General features: G+C 63.0%; 2 protein-coding genes across 2 annotated transcripts in view; both read right to left on the minus strand.

Annotated features, from left to right (window-relative positions):
• Positions 1-1,203: 1,203 nt before the first annotated feature.
• LOC308232664 (adhesion G protein-coupled receptor E2-like) lies at positions 1,204-6,091 on the minus strand. Its single transcript, XM_080639892.1, has 7 exons — positions 6,042-6,091; positions 5,783-5,827; positions 5,178-5,300; positions 4,210-4,368; positions 3,357-3,484; positions 1,917-1,951; positions 1,204-1,285 (listed from the first exon to the last, which is right to left on the minus strand). Exons 1-6 carry the CDS (start codon positions 6,061-6,063, stop codon positions 1,946-1,948), a joined length of 483 nt encoding a protein of 160 aa, XP_080496018.1. The 5' UTR covers positions 6,064-6,091; the 3' UTR covers positions 1,204-1,285; positions 1,917-1,945.
• Positions 6,092-11,270: 5,179 nt separating this feature from the next.
• LOC308232665 (adhesion G protein-coupled receptor L1-like) overlaps positions 11,271-16,183 on the minus strand; it is a gene marked incomplete at both ends in the record, with an annotated part of 49,216 nt that continues 44,303 nt past the window's right edge. Inside the window, 5 exon segments of the mRNA XM_080639893.1 lie at positions 11,271-11,382; positions 11,605-11,921; positions 12,256-12,383; positions 14,173-14,301; positions 15,155-15,251. Coding sequence (XP_080496019.1) covers positions 11,271-11,382; positions 11,605-11,921; positions 12,256-12,383; positions 14,173-14,301; positions 15,155-15,251 — 783 coding nt within the window.

Consider the following 16,183-nt stretch of genomic DNA (forward strand, 5'->3'; position numbering starts at 1 on the left):
GGGCAATGGGGGCAATGGGGGCAATGGGGGGAATGGGGGCAATGGGGGCAATGGGGGTAATGGGGTAATGGGGGCAATGGAGGCAATGGGGGGAATGGGGGGAATGGGGGCAATGGGGGCAATGGGGGTAATGGGGGAATGGGGGAAAGGGGGTAATGGGGGAATGGGGGGAATGAGGGGAATGGGGGGAATGGGGGGAATGGGGGGCAATGGGGGCAATGGGGGTAATGGGGGTAATGGGGGTAATGGGGTAATGGGGGCAATGGGGGCAATGGGGGAATGGGGGTAATGGGGGAATGGGGGGAATGGGGGAATGGGGGGAATGGTGGTAATGGGGGTAATGGGGGGAATGGGGGGAATGGGGGCAATGGGGGCAATGGAGGCAATGGGGGTAATGGGGGTAATGGGGGTAATGGGGTAATGGGGGTAATGGGGGCAATGAGGGCAATGGGGGGAATGGGGGGAATGGGAGGAATGGGGGCAATGGGGCAATGGGGGTAATGGGGGCAATGGGGGCAATGGGGGTAATGGGGGTAATGGGGTAATGGGGGTAATGGGGGCAATGGGGGCAATGGGGGCAATGGGGTAATGGGGGCAATGGGGGCAATGGGGGCAATGGGGGTAATGGGGTATTGGGGGCAATGGGGGCAATGGGGGTAATGGGGGCAATGGGGGCAATGGGGGCAATGGGGGTAATGGGGGCAATGGGGGCAATGGGGTAATGGGGGCAATGGGGTAATGGGGGCAATGGGGGCAATGGGGGCAATGGGGGTAATGGGGGCAATGGGGGCAATGGGGTAATGGGGGCAATGGGGTAATGGGGGCAATGGGGGCAATGGGGGCAATGGGGGTAATGGGGGCAATGGGGGCAATGGGGTAATGGGGGCAATGGGGTAATGGGGGCAATGGGGGCTATGGGGGAAATGGGGGTAATGGGGGTAATGGGGGCAATGGGGGTAATGGGGGTAATGGGGGCAATGGGGGCTATGGGTAATGGGGGCAATGGGGGTAATGGGGGTAATGGGGGCAATGGGGGTAATGGGGGCAATGGGGGTAATGGGGGCAATGGGGGCTATGGGGTAATGGGGGCAATGGGGGCTATGGGGGTAATGGGGGCAATGGGGGTAATGGGGGCAATGGGGGCAATGGGGGTAATGGGGGCAATGGGGGGTAATGGGGGGGTCCCCCCCAAGCCCCCCCGTACCTGCAGGACCAGGTGGGGGTCTCCCCCCTCCCGCAGCCGCCCATAGAGGAGGGGCAGGGCCTGGGTCAGGGCGCAGGAGCTCTGGGGGGGGCAGCGGGATGGGACCGGCCCCCCCGAACAATGGGGTCCCCACGGCCCCCCCTTTGGGGACCCCAAAAGTGACCCCATGACCCCCCCCGTGACCCCCCCCGTGACCCCCCCATAACACTTGGGGACCCCATAGAGAGACTTGGGGACCCCCAAAGTGACCCAATGACCCCCCCAATGACCCCCCCAATGACCCCCCCCAATGACCCCCCCATAACACTTGGGGCCCCCCAACATGACCCCTGCCCCCCCCATTGTCCCCAAGGACCCCCACTTTGGGGACCCCCAAAGTGACCCCAATGACCCCCCCAATGACCCCCCTATAACCCTTGGGTACCCCAAAAGTGGCCCCATGACCCCCCCCAATGACCCCCGCCGTGACCCCCCCATAACACTTGGGGACCCCATAGAGACACTTGGGGACCCCCAAAGTGACCCCATGACCCCCCCCAATGACCCCCCCCAATGACCCCCCCATTGTCCCCCAATGACCCCCCCCAATGACCCCCCCATTGTCCCCCAATGACCCCCCCCAATGACCCCCCCCAATGACCCCCCCATTGTCCCCCAATGACCCCCCCCAATGACCCCCCCCAATGCCCCCCCCATGCCCCTCCCCCCCCACCTGGTCATCGCAGAGCTCCGGGGGCACGATCACGGCTGGGGGGGGGGGGGCAGTGTCACGTGACGGAGCCCCCCCTTCCCCCTCCCCCCTTGTGCAAGGCTCTTGTGCAACGCGGGGGGGGGGGGGGGGGGGGGGGGGCAGAAGCGCGCGGCCCGGAAATGGGCGGGGCCGGCGCTTCCCCTCCTCCCCTCCCCCCACTTCCTCCTCCGGCCGTGGGAACCAAGCGGGGGAGGGGGGGGGGGAGGGGAGGGGAGAAGGGGGGGGGGGGCACCCCACAAGTGATGGGGGGGGGGTTCCATAGGGGGTCTATAGGGGGACCCCCAGGAAGAGTCTCGGGGGGCCCATGGGTGCTCATAGGGGTGCCCATAGGGGGTGTCCCGGGGGGGGGTGCCCAAGGGGGGGTCCATAGGAGGGGGTATCTATAGGGGGTATCCATAGGGGGGGTCCATAGGGGGGTGCATGGAGTTTGCCCATAGGAGTGCTCCTAGGGGCCCATGGCGGGGGTATCCAGAGGGGGTGACCATGGGGGTATCCATAGGGGTGCCAATAGGGGATTCCATAGGGGGTATCCATGGGGGTGCCCGTAGGGGTCTATAGAGGTATCCATAGGGGTGTCCATAGGGGTACCCATAGGGGTATCCATGCGGGTGCCCACAGGGGTCCATAGGGGGTGCCCATAGGGGGGTATCTAGAGGGGTATCCATAGGGGGTGCCCATAGGGGTCCATAGGGGGGTGTCCATAGGGATCCATAGGGGGTATCTATAGGGGTATCCATAGGGGGGTGCCCATAGGGATCCATAGGGGGTGTCCATAGGGGTCCATAGGGGTATCTACAGGGGTATCCATAGGGGTGTGCCCATAGGGGTATCCATAGGAGGGTGCCCATAGGTATCCATAGGGAGTGTCCATAGGGGTCCATAGGGGGTATCTACAGGGGTATCCATAGGGGTGTGCCCATAGGGGGTGCCCATAGGGGTCCATAGGGGGGTGCCCATAGGGGGTGCCCATAGGGGTCCATAGGGGGGTGCCCATAGGGGGTGCCCATAGGGGTCCATAGGGGGTGCCCATAGGGGGTGCCCATAGGGGTCCATAGGGGGGTGCCCATAGGGGGTGCCCATAGGGGTCCATAGGGGGGTGCCCATAGGGGGTGCCCATAGGGGTCCATAGGGGGTGCCCATAGGGGGTGCCCATAGGGGTCCATAGGGGGGTGCCCATAGGGGGTGCCCATAGGGGTCCATAGGGGGTGCCCATAGGGGTCCATAGGGGGTGCCCATCGGGGGTGCCCATCGGGGTCCATAGGGGGTGCCCATAGGGGTCCATAGGGGGTGCCCATAGGGGTCCATAGGGGTCCATAGGGGGTGCCCATAGGGGGTGCCCATAGGGGTCCATAGGGGGTGCCCATCGGGGGTGCCCATAGGGGTCCATAGGGGGTGACTCACGCTGGCAGGGCCCGGGGGGGTCCCCGCTGTAGCCGGGGGGGCAGAGGCACTCGAAGCTCCCGGGGGTGTTGATGCAGACGGAGCCCCCCCCGCAGCGCTCGGGCCCCCCTCCGCGCACTCATCCACGTCTGGGGGGGGGGGGGGGGGGGGGCAGCATCAATGGGGGGACCCCAACATCCGGGGACCCCCCCCCAACCAAAAGGGGCTTGGGGGGGCCCTGACCCGGGGGGGGTCCAAGGGGGTTTGAGGGGGGCCCAATGGGGGATCATTGGGGGGGGTCCCAGGGGTTCCCAATAGGGTTTGGGGGGGGGTCCCCAATGGGGTTTTGGGGGGGTCCCAATGGGGGGGCTCTTGGGGGGATCCAAGGGTTCCCAATGAGGTTTAGGGGGGGGTCCTTGGGGGTCTCTAAGGGGGTGCTTGGGGGGGTTCCCAATGGGGGGGTCCTTGAGGGGGGCCCCAGGGGCTCCCAATAGGGTTTGGATGGGGGGGTTCCAGGGGGTCTTTGGGGGGGTCCCCAATGGGGTTTTGGGGGGTCCCAATGGGAGGGTCCAAGGCGGTTTGGGGGGGTCCCCAAGGGGGGGTCCTTGGAGGGTTCCGCAATGGGGGGTAAATGGGGGTTCGGGGGGGGTCCCCAATGGGTTATGGGGGGGTCCCAATGGGGGGGTCCAAGGGGGTTCAGGGGGGGGCCCCAATGGGTTATGGGGGGGGTCCAAGGGGGTTCGGGGGGGGTCCCCAATGGGTTATGGGGGGTCCCAATGGGGGGGTCCAAGGGGGTTCGGGGGGGGTCCCCAATGGGTTATGGAGGGGTCCCAATGGGGGGGTCCCCAAGGGGGGGTCCCTGGGGTGCTCTCACCAACGCAGTGCAGTGGGGGCCGCTCGGCGGGGGGGGTTGCGGTGGGGGGGGGCGCGGGGCGGTACCCGCGGTCGCAGCTGCAGCTGAACCCCCCCACGCTGTTCCTGCAGCTCTGGTGGGGGCCGCAGGGGGGGGGCAGCTCCAGGCACTCATTGATGTCTATGGGGGGTGAAGGGGGGGGGTTACATCCGGACACCCCCCCATTGATGTCTGGGGGGGTTCACATCCATCCCCCCCCCATTGATGTCTATGGGGGGGTCACATCCATCCCCCCCCCCATTGATGTCTATGGAGGGGTCACATCCATCCCCCCCCCATTGATGTCTATGGGGGGGTCACATCCATCCCCCCCCATTGATGTCTATGGGGGGTCACATTCATCCCCCCCCCCATTGATGTCTATGGAGGGGTCACATCCATCCCCCCCCCCATTGATGTCTAGGGGGGGTCACATCCATCCCCCCCCCATTGATGTCTATGGGGGGGTCACATCCATCCCCCCCCCATTGATGTCTATGGGGGGGTCACATCCATCCCCCCCCCATTGATGTCTATGGGGGGTCACATCCATCCCCCCCCCATTGATGTCTATGGGGGGGTCACATCCATCCCCCCCCCATTGATGTCTATGGGGGGTCACATTCATCCCCCCCCCCATTGATGTCTATGGGGGGGTCACATTCATCCCCCCCCCATTGATGTCTATGGAGGGGTCACATCCATCCCCCCCCCATTGATGTCTATGGGGGGGTCACATCCATCCCCCCCCCATTGATGTCTATGGGGGGGTCACATCCATCCCCCCCCCATTGATGTCTATGGGGGGGTCACATCCATCCCCCCCCCATTGATGTCTATGGGGGGGTCACATCCATCCCCCCCCCCCATTGATGTCTATGGGGGGGTCACATCCATCCCCCCCCCCATTGATGTCTATGGGGGGTTCAATCCACCCCCCCCCCTCGGACCATCGCAGCTCTCCAGGACGGTTCCATTGCGCGGCCACGGGGGGGGCCAGTGCCCGGGGGGGCACCCGCAGTGGGAGGCGTTCAGGCACTGCGCCAGGGGGCAGTCGGGGCAGTCGGTGAGCGCTGGGGGGGGACGGACAGGGATGGACCCCATAGAGCCCCATAGAGCCCATAGAGCCCCATAGAGCCCATAGAGCCCCATAGAGCCCTATAGAGCCCATAGAGCCCCATAGAGCCCTATAGAGCCCCATAGAGCCCTATAGAGCCCATAGAGCCCCATAGAGCCCTATAGAGCCCATAGAGCCCCATAGAGCCCCATAGAGCCCATAGAACCCATAGAGCCCATAGAGCCCCATAGAGCCCATAGAACCCATAGAGCCCATAGAGCCCCCATAGAGCTCATAGAGCCCCATAGACCCCCATAGAGCCCATAGACCCCCACACCGCCCCCATAACCCCCCCGCACCCCATAGACCCCCATAGCGCCCCATAACCCCCCGCACCCCATAGACCCCCATAGCGCCCCATAACCTCTCCGCACCCCATAGACCCCCATAGCGCCCCATAACCCCCCGCACCCCATAGACGCAGCCCCCCCAACTCACCCCCATCGGTTGTGGGGCGCAGCGCGCTCAGCACCAGGCAGAGCCCTGAGGCAAAGGGGGGGGGGGGTTCAATGTGGGGGGCCCCCCAAGTGCCCCCCATAAGGTCCCGTTATCTGGGTGTGGCTCCCCCCCCCCCGCCATGGGCAATGGGGAAACCCAGGCTCAATGGGGCCCAATGGAACCGGGGGGGGGGGGCTCTGGGGGGTCCCAACGGGGGGGTCCCAATGGGGGGGTCCCAATGGGGGGGTCCCGGTCTCACCGAGGCGCCCGGCGGCTCCCATGGCGGCGCTGGCGGCGGGCACAGGGACCCGGTAGTTAGGGAGGGGGCGTGGCCAGGGGCGGGCGCGCCGTGGCGGGAAACCCCCGCCGGGGGGGGCGTGGCCTCGCGGGAAGGCTCCGCCCCCTGCCGCGGGGAAAAGGCGCGCGGGCGGGAACAGCCGCGGAGGGGGCGGGGCCTAGGAGCAGGGGGCGGGGCTGGAGGCGGGACCCGCAAAGCCGGACCCCCCCCATAGACCCCATGTGCCCCCCCCATAGACCCCATGTGCCCCCCATGTGCCCCCCATGTGCCCCTCATGTGCCCCCCATGTGCCCCCCATGTGCCCCCCATGTGCCCTCCCCATGTGCCCCTCATGTGCCCCCCATGTGCCCCCCCATGTGCCCCTCATGTGCCCCTCATGTGCCCCTCATGTGCCCCCCATGTGCCCTCCCCATGTGCCCCCCCATGTGCCCCCCATGTGCCCTCCCCATGTGCCCCTCATGTGCCCCCCATGTGCCCCCCATGTGCCCCCCCATGTGCCCCCCCATGTGCCCCCCCCATGTGCCCCTCATGCGCCCCCCATGTGCCCCCCCCATGTGCCCCCCCCATGTGCCCCCCATGTGCCCCCCCCATGTGCCCCTCATGCGCCCCCCATGTGCCCCCCCCATGTGCCCCCCCCATGTGCCCCTCATGTGCCCCCCATGTGCCCCCCCCATGGCCCCCATGTGTGGAAGCCAATGGTGCCCAACAGTTCCCAATGGTCCCCAATGATGCCCAATGGCTCTCAATGGTGGCCAGTGGTGGCCAATGGTCCCCAATGGTGGCCAGTGGTGGCCGATGGTGGCCAATGGTTGCTAATGATGCCCAATGGCTCTCAAAGGTGGCCAGCGGTGGCCAGGGGTGCCCAATGGTGGCCAATGGTGGCCAATGATGCCCAATGGCTCTCAATGGTGCCCAGTGGTGGCCGATGGTGGCCAATGGTCCCCAATGATGCCCAATGATGCCCAATGGCTCTCAATGGTGGCCAATGGTGCCCAATGGCTCTCAATGGTGGCCAATGGTGCCCAATAGCTCTCAATGGTCCCCAATGATCCCCAATGGTGCCCAATGGCTCTCAATGGTGGCCAATGGTCCCCAATGATCCCCAATGGTGCCCAATGGCTCTCAATGGTGGCCAATGGTGCCCAATAGCTCTCATGGTCAATGGTCCCCAATGATCCCCAATGGTGCCCAATGGCTCTCAATGGTGGCCAATGGTCCCCAATGATCCCCAATGGTGCCCAATGGCTCTCAATGGTGGCCAATGGTCCCCAATGATCCCCAATGGTGCCCAATGGCTCTCAATGGTGGCCAATGGTCCCCAATGATCCCCAATGGTGCCCAATGGCTCTCAATGGTGGCCAATGGTGCCCAATGGCTCTCAATGGTCCCCAATGATCCCCAATGATGCCCAAAGGTCCTCAATGGCACCCAGTGGTGGCTGATGGTGGCCAATGTTCCCCAATGATGCCCAATGGCCCTCAATGGTGGCCAATGGTCCCCAATGGTGCCCAATGACTCTCAATGGTCCCCAATGATGCCCAATGATGCCCAATGGCCCTCAATGGTGGCCAGGGGTGCCCAATGGTGGCCAGTGATGCCCAATGGCCCTCAATGGTGGCCAGGGGTGCCCAATGGTGGCCAATGGCTCTCAATGGTGGCCAGGGGTGCCCAATGGTGCCCAATGGTGCCCAATGGCCCTCAATGGTGGCCAGGGGTGCCCAATGGTGGCCAATGGTGCCCAATGGCTCTCAATGGTGGCCAGGGGTGCCCAATGGTGCCCAATGATGCCCAGTGGTGCCCAATGGCTCTCAATGGTGGCCAGGGGTGCCCAATGGTGGCCAATGGCCCTCAATGGTGGCCAGGGGTGCCCAATGGTGGCCAATGGCTCTCAATGGTGGCCAGGGGTGCCCAATGGTGGCCAATGGTGCCCAATGGCTCTCAATGGTGGCCAGGGGTGCCCAATGGTGCCCAATGATGCCCAATGGCCCTCAATGGTGGCCAGGGGTGCCCAATGGTGGCCAATGATGCCCAATGGCCCTCAATGGTGGCCAGGGGTGCCCAATGGTGGCCAGTGATGCCCAATGGCCCTCAGTGGTGCCCAATGATGCCCAATGGTGGCCAATGGCTCTCAATGGTGGCCAGGGGTGCCCAATGGTGGCCAATGGTGCCCAATGGCCCTCAATGGTGGCCAGGGGTGCCCAATGGTGGCCAGTGATGCCCAATGGCCCTCAATGGTGGCCAGGGGTGCCCAATGGTGGCCAATGGTGCCCAGTGGTGCCCAATGGCTCTCAATGGTGGCCAGGGGTGCCCAATGGTGGCCAATGGTGCCCAATGGCCCTCAATGGTGGCCAGGGGTGCCCAATGATGCCCAATGGTGCCCAATGGCTCTCAATGGTGGCCAATGGTGCCCAATGGCCCTCAATGGTGGCCAGGGGTGCCCAATGATGCCCAATGGTGCCCAATGGCTCTCAATGGTGGCCAGGGGTGCCCAATGGTGGCCAATGGTGCCCATCCCCCCGTGCCCCCCACAGACGGCTCCAGCCCCTCTCCTGGTGTCACCTTTATTGGTTCCCGTCCATGCCCGTCCCTGCGGTGACCGGACCCGAGCTGGCCCCGGCCACCCCCTCGGGGGCTGCCCCACGGCTGCCCCATAGCGGCCCTGGCAGTGGATTCGGTGGTGGCCCCATAGCGGCCCATTCCTCCCTATGGTGGCCCAGTCAGCCCTATGGTGGCCCCGGCCACCTCCTGGCTCTTCCTAGGGTGGCCCCATGGTGGGAGCCTTGGTGGCCCCAGCTTGCCTCTGGTGGCCAACGGTGACCAATGGTGTCCCACGGTGGCCAATGGTGACAAGTGGTGGCCCATAGTGGCCAAGAGTAGCCCACGGTGGCCATGGTGCCCAATGGTGGCCAACGGCGGCCCATAGTGGCCAATGGTGACCAACGGTAGCCCATGGTGGCCAACGGTACCTAATGGTGGCCAAAGGTGCCCAATAGTGCCCAGTGGTGGCCAGTGGCAGCCAATGGTGCCCAATGATGACCAGCGGTGGCCAATGGTAACCAGTGGTGGCCAATGGTGCTCAATGGTAGCCAATGGTGACCAATGGTAGCCCATGGTGGTCAATAGTGACCCATGGTGGCCAATGGTGCCCAATGGTAGCCAATGGTGACCAATGGTAGCCCATGGTGGCCAATAGTGACCCATGGTGCCCAATGGTGCCCAATGGTAGCCAATGGCAACCAATGGTAACCAATGGTGCCCAATGGTGGCCTATGGTAGCCAATGGTGCTCAAAGGTAGCCAATGGCAACCAATGGTGCTCAGTGGTAGCCGATGGCAACCAATGGTTCTCAATGGTAGCCAATGGTGCCCAATGGTAGCCAATGGCAACCAATGGTGCTCAATGGTAGCCAATGGTGCTCAATGGTAGCCAATGGCAACCAATGGTGCTCAATGGTAGCCAATGGTGCTCAATGGAAGCCAATGGCAACCAATGGTGCTCAATGGTAGCCAATGGCAACCAATGGTGCTCAATGGTAGCCAATGGTGCTCAATGGTAGCCAATGGCAACCAATGGTGCTCAATGGTAGCCAATGGTGCCCAATGGTAGCCAATGGCAACCAATGGTGCTCAATGGTAGCCAATGGTGCTCAATGCTAGCCAATGGCAACCAATGGTGCTCAATGGTAGCCAATGGTGCTCAATGGAAGACAATGGCAACCAATGGTGCTCAATGGTAGCCAATGGCAACCAATGGTGCTCAATGGTAGCCAATGGTGCTCAATGGTAGCCAATGGCAACCAATGGTGCTCAATGGTAGCCAATGGTGCCCAATGGTAGCCAATGGCAACCAATGGTGCTCAATGGTAGCCAATGGTGCTCAATGGAAGTCAATGGCAACCAATGGTGCTCAATGGTAGCCAATGGCAACCAATGGTGCTCAATGGTGGCCCCGTGGCCCCTCCGGCTCCTCGGTTTCGTTGGTTTTGACGCACTCGACCCAAAGTTGGTTTGGCAGAAATGGGGGGGGGGGGGGGGGGAAGGGGCCCCCCCAAAACGGGGAGGGGGGGGGGAAGGGGGGACCCCAAAACCCAGGATGGGGGAGGGGGGAACATTCCCCTCCCAACCCCCCCCATGGCCGCAGGGTTGTGGGGTGCCCCCATTGATAATGGGGGGGGAAAGGGGCACCCCAAAACCTGCGGACCCCAAATACTGGGGGGGGACACCCCAAGTTCAATGGGGATCCCCAATACTTCGGGGGGGTCCCAGTCTATGGGGGGGTCCCCTTCAATCCCCCCTTATGTACAGCGCCAGGACCCCCCCCCCCAGGCTGGAATTGGGGGGGCGCTTGTGCTTCCGGGGGGGGGGGGGGAGGGGGGAGGTTTTGGGGGGCCCGTGCCTCAGTTTCCCCGGGGGGGGCTGGTCCATTTACATCTATATTACAAGGAAAATGTCTCTCTTTTGGGGGGGGGCCCCGTTTTGGGGGGGGTCCCCCTTAATTTGGGGGGGGGGGAAGGGAGCAGCTCCCCCCCCCCTCCCCCCCCCATTGCCCGGCCCCTCCCCCCCCCATCGATGGCTTCTCTTGGGGTGTCCCCCCCCCACAATGGGGCTGGGGGACCCCGAGCGCTGGCCGGGACCCCCCGTGGTTGGGGAGGGGGGGGGGGAAGCGAGGAGCCCATGAGCGGGGCCGGATCCTGGCTCCAATGCACGGGGCTGGGTCCTTGCTTGGGATCGGATCCGGATCCTGGTGCAGGTCCGGGTCCTCGCTTGGGATCGGATCCGGATCCTGGTGCAGGTCCGGGTCCTCGCTTGGGATCGGATCCGGATCCTGGTGCAGGTCCGGGTCCTCGCTTGGGATCGGATCCGGATCCTGGTCCGGGTCCTTGCTCGGGATCGGATCCGGATCCTGGTGCAGGTCCGGGTCCTTGCTTGGGATCGGATCCGGATCCTGGTGCAGATCCGGGTCCTTGCTCGGGATCGGATCCGGATCCTGGTCCGGGTCCTTGCTTGGGATCGGATCCGGATCCTGGTGCAGGTCCGGGTCCTTGCTCGGGATCGGATCCGGATCCTGGAGCAGCTCCAGAGCTTGGATGGAGACCGGATCCTGGTGCAGGGCCGGCTCCCGGCGTGACGTCACCCCGCGGCGTGACGTCAACCCCCCCCGGCGTGACGTCACCCCGCGGCGGGGGGGCGCTCACAGACTCGTCACGAGCTGCATCTGCCCGTCGGGCCCCTCCCCCCCCGCTCCCTCCCCTCCCCCCCCCCAAAGCCCTCGGGGCGCCGCGCGGGGGGAGGGGCCCGGGGGGCTCCCCCCAGGAAATGGGGGGCGGCGGGGGGGGAGGGGGAGGGGGGGGAGGGGGGAGGAGGGGGAGGAGGGGGGGGAGGGGGCGCGGCGGGGACCCCTCCCCCTCCGTCTGCGGCGGCCGCGGGGGGAGGGGGCGGTGCCGAGGGGTCCCGCGGGGGGAGGGGCGCGGGTTGCGAGGGGGGGAGGGGCGGGTGGGGGTGGGGGTGGGGGGTGGGGCCGTGACCCCGCGTGAACTCGGGGTAGAGCAGCCCGAGGTCGGGGGGTGGGGGTGGGGGTGGGGGGGGAGGGGGGGGGGCCCCCCCCCCCCGCCCCTCCCCCCCGCAGGTTGTTGTGCACCAGCTCGGAGATGATCAACTTCTCGAGGGCGGCCGAGCCCCCCCCTCCCCCCACCCCGCGGGGAACCCCTCCCCCCCCCGCCCCCTCCCCCCTCGGCGGCGGCCCCCACCCCCCCTCCCCCTCCCGCTCCCCCCCCCCGCAGGCTGTAGCTGTTGTTGAAGTTGCCGTTGAGGGGGAGGGGCTCCGGTGGGTCCCGGGGGGGCTCTGCGGGGAGAGGGGGGGGGAGGTGAGGGGGGGGGTAATGGGGGGCAGAAGGAAGTGGGGGGGTAAAGGGGGGGGGCAATGGGGGGGTAATGGGGGGTAAAAGGAAGTGGGGGGTAAAGTGAGGGGGGGCAATGGGGGGGCAATGGGGGGGCAATGGGGGTAATGGGGGGCACAAGGAAGTGGGGGGGTAAAGTGAGGGGGGTAATGGGGGGTAAAAGGAAGGGGGGTAAAGTGAGGGGGGGCAATGGGGGGGCAATGGGGGTAATGGGGGGGCAATGGGGGTAATGGGGTGTAATGGGGGGCGCAAGGAAGTGGGGGGTAAAGTGAAGGGGGCAATGGGGGGCAGAAGGAAGTGGGGGGGTAAAGTGAGGGGGGGCAATGGGGGGGCAATGGGGGTAATGGGGGGGCAATGGGGGGGCAATGGGGGTAATGGGGGGCACTCACTGGTGTCGCGGAAGCTCCCTGTGGACAGAGGCAGCTGTGAGTGACCCTGACCCCCCCCAAAACCCCCCAGCCACTGAGGTCTATGGGTCAAATTGGGGTCTATGGGGTCTATGGGTCCCTATGGGTGTCTATGGAGTCTATGGGTGTCAGTGGAGTCTATGGGGTCTATGGGGGTCTATGGGGTCTATGGGTATCAGTGGCTGTCCATGCAGTTCTAGGGTGTCTATGGGGTCTATGGGTATCAGTGGCTGTCCATGCAGTTCTAGGGTGTCTATGGGGTCTATGGGTCTCTGTGGGGTCCTATGGGGGTCTATGGGTGTCAATGGGTGCCTATGGGGTCTATGGGTGTCAATGGGTGTCTATGGAGTCTATGGGGTCTATGGGTGTCAGTGGGTGTCTATGTGGGTCTATGGTGTCTATGGGTCTCTATGGGATCTGTGGGGGTCTATGGGTGTCAATGGATGTCTATGGAGTCTATGGGGTCTATGAGTGCCTATGGAGTCTATGGCGTATATGGGTGTCTATGGAGTCTATAGGTGTCAATGGGTGTCTATGCAGGTCTAGGGTGTCTATGGGGTCTATGGGGGTCTATGTGGGTCTATGGGGTCTATGGGTCTTAATGGGTGTCTATGGAGTCTATGGAGTCTATGGGTGTCAGTGGGTGTCTATGTGGGTCTATGGTGTCTATGTTGTCTATGGGTCTCTATGGGGTCTGTGGGGTCTATGGGTGTCAATGGATGTCTATGGAGTCTATGGGGTCTATGAGTGCCTATGGAGTCTATGGCGTATATGGGTGTCTATGGAGTCTATAGGTGTCAATAGGTGTCTATGCAGGTCTAGGGTGTCTATGGGGTCTATGGGGGTCTATGGGGGTCTATGGGGGTCTATGGGGTCTACGGGTGTCAAGGGGTGTCTATGGAGTCTATGGGGTCTATGGGTTTCTATGGAGTCTTTGGGGTCTATGGGTGTCTGTCTATGGGGTCTATGGGGGTCTATGGAGTCTATGGGGTCTATGGGTTTCTATGGAGTCTTTGGGGTCTATGGGTGTCTGTCTATGGGGTCTATGGGGGTCTATGGAGTCTATGGGGTCTATGGGTGTCAGTGGGTGTCCATGTGGGTCTATGGTGTCTATGATGTCTATGGGTCTCTATGGGGTCTCTATGGGGTCTGTAGGGGTCTATGGGTGTCAATGGGTGTCTATGAGTGTCTATGGGGTCTATGGGGTCCATAGGTGTCCATGGGGTCTATGGGTGTCTATGGAGTCTATGGGTGTCAATGGGTGTCTATGCAGGTCTAGTGTGTCTATTGGGTCTATGGGGACTATGGATGTCAATGGGTGTCTATGGGGGTCTATGGGGTCTATGGGTGTCTGTCTATGGAGTCTATGGAGTCTATGGGTGACAACGGGTGTCAATGGGTGTCTATGGAGTCTATGAGTGTCTATGGGTGTCTATGGGGTCTATGGGGTCCATGGGTATTGATCTATGGGGGTCTATGGGGTCTATGGGTGTCAATGGGTCTCTATGGGGTCTATGGGTGTCAATGGGTCTCTATGGGGTCTATGGGGTCTATGGGGGTCTATGGATGTCAATGGGTGTCTATGGGGTCTATGGATGTCAATGGGTCTCTATGGGGTCTATGGGGTTATGGGTGTCTATGGGGTCTATGGGTGTCAATGGGTCTCTATGGGGTCTATGGGTGTCTATGGGGTCTATGGGTGTTTATGGGGTCTATGGGGTCTATGGGGTTACGGGTGTCAATGGGTCTCTATGGGGTCCACGGGGTTACGGGGGGTTCTGGTACCCACCTGGTGAGGTGAAGGGGGGGGGCGAGGCGGGGGGGAAGCCCCCGGTGTCCCCAATGAGGGTGTTGTAGGGGCTGGAGCCCCCCCGCGGCGGCAGCACCGGGTTGGGCAGGAGGTGGTTCCCCATCGGCCCTGGGGGGGGCCAAAGGGGTCAATGGGGGGGTCTGGGGGTGTCCATAGGGGTCAATGGGGGTGCCCATAGGGGTCAGTGGGGGGTCCATAGGGATCAGTGGGAGGTCCATAGGGGTCAATAGGGGGTCTCCATAAGGGTCAATGGGGGTGCCCATAGGGATCAATGGGGGTGTCCATAGCGGTCAATGGGGGGTGCCCATGGGGATCAATGGGGGTCTCCATAGGGGTCAATGGGGGTGCCCATAGGGGTCAGTGGGGGGTCCATAGGGGTCAATGGGAGGTCCATAGGGGTCAATAGGGGGGCCCATAGGGGTCAATGGGGGTGCCCATAGGGATCAATGAGGGTGCCCATAGGGGTCAATAGGAGGTCCATAGGGGTCAATAGGGGGGCCTATAGGGGTCAATGGGGGTGCCCATAGGGGTCAGTGGGGGTCCATAAGGGTCAATGGGAGGTCCATAGGGGTCAATAGGGGGGGCCCATAGGGGTCAATGGGGTGTCCATAGGGGTCAATGGAGGTGCCCATAGGGGTCAATGGGGGACCCCTAGGGATCAATGGGGGTGTCCAGAGGGGTCAATGGGGGTGCTCATTGGGGTCAGTGGGGGGCCCCTAGGGATCAATGGGGGTGTCCAGAGGGGTCAATGGGGGGGTGCCCATAGGGATCAATGAGGGTGCCCATAGGGGTCAATGGGAGGTCCATAGGGGTCAATAGGGGGGCCCATGGGGATCAATGGGAGTGTCCATGGGGATCAATGGGGGGGCCCATGGGGATCAATGAGGGTGCCCATAGGGGTCAATGGGAGGTCCATAGGGGTCAGTAGGGGGGCCCATAGGGGTCAATGGGGGGGTCTCACCTCGGTTGAGGCTGGGGGTGCTGTTCAGGTCCCCCCCCATGAAGCTGGACTCCGTCTGCTTCCGCACGGTGTCATTCCACATCCTCCGGATCCGGCTCTGCGCGATTGGGGGGCAATGGGGGTTATTTTGGGGGGCTGGGGGTGGAGTTGGTGGGCTGGGGTACATAGGGGTTCTTATGGGTACAAGGATGCTCTATGGGTACAGGGGTGGTTTCCATGGTTACAAGGATGCTCTATGGGTACAGGGGTGGTTTCCATGGTTACAAGGATGCTCTATGGGTACAGGGGGGTGGTTTCCATGGTTACAAGGATGCTCTATGGGTACAGGGGGGTGGTCTCCATGGTTACCAGGATGCTCTATGGGTCCGGGGGGGTGGTTTCCATGGTTACAAGGATGCTCTGTGGGTACAGGGGGTGGTTTCCATGGTTACAAGGATGCTCTATGGGTACAGGGGGGTGGTTTCCATGGTTACAAGGATGCTCTATGGGTACAGGGGGGTGGTTTCCATGGTTACAAGGATGCTCTATGGGTACAAGGGGTGGTTTCCATGGTTACCAGGATGCTCTATGGGTACAGGGGGGTGGTTTCCATGGTTACAAGGATGCTCTATGGGTACAGAGGGGTGGTTTCCATGGTTACAAGGATGCTCTATGGGTACAGGGGGTGGTTTCCATGGTTACAAGGATGCTCTGTGGGTACAGGGGGTGGTTTCCATGGTTACAAGGATGCTCTATGGGTACAGGGGGTGGTTTCCATGGTTACAAGGATGCTCTATGGGTACAGGGGGGTGGTTTCCATGGTTACAAGGATGCTCTATGGGTACAGGGGGTGGTTTCCATGGTTACAAGGATGCTCTATGGGTACAGGGGGTGGTTTCCATGGTTACAAGGATGCTCTATGGGTACAGGGGGGTGGTTTCCATGGTTACAAGGATGCTCTATGGGTACAGGGGGGTGGTTTCCATGGTTACAAGGATGCTCTATGGGTACAGGGGGTGGTTTCCATGGTTACAAGGATGCTCTGTGGGT

Source organism: Psittacula echo (genome assembly GCF_963264785.1).
Source record: "Psittacula echo genome assembly, contig: SCAFFOLD_147, whole genome shotgun sequence".
NCBI lineage: Eukaryota > Metazoa > Chordata > Aves > Psittaciformes > Psittacidae > Psittacula > Psittacula echo.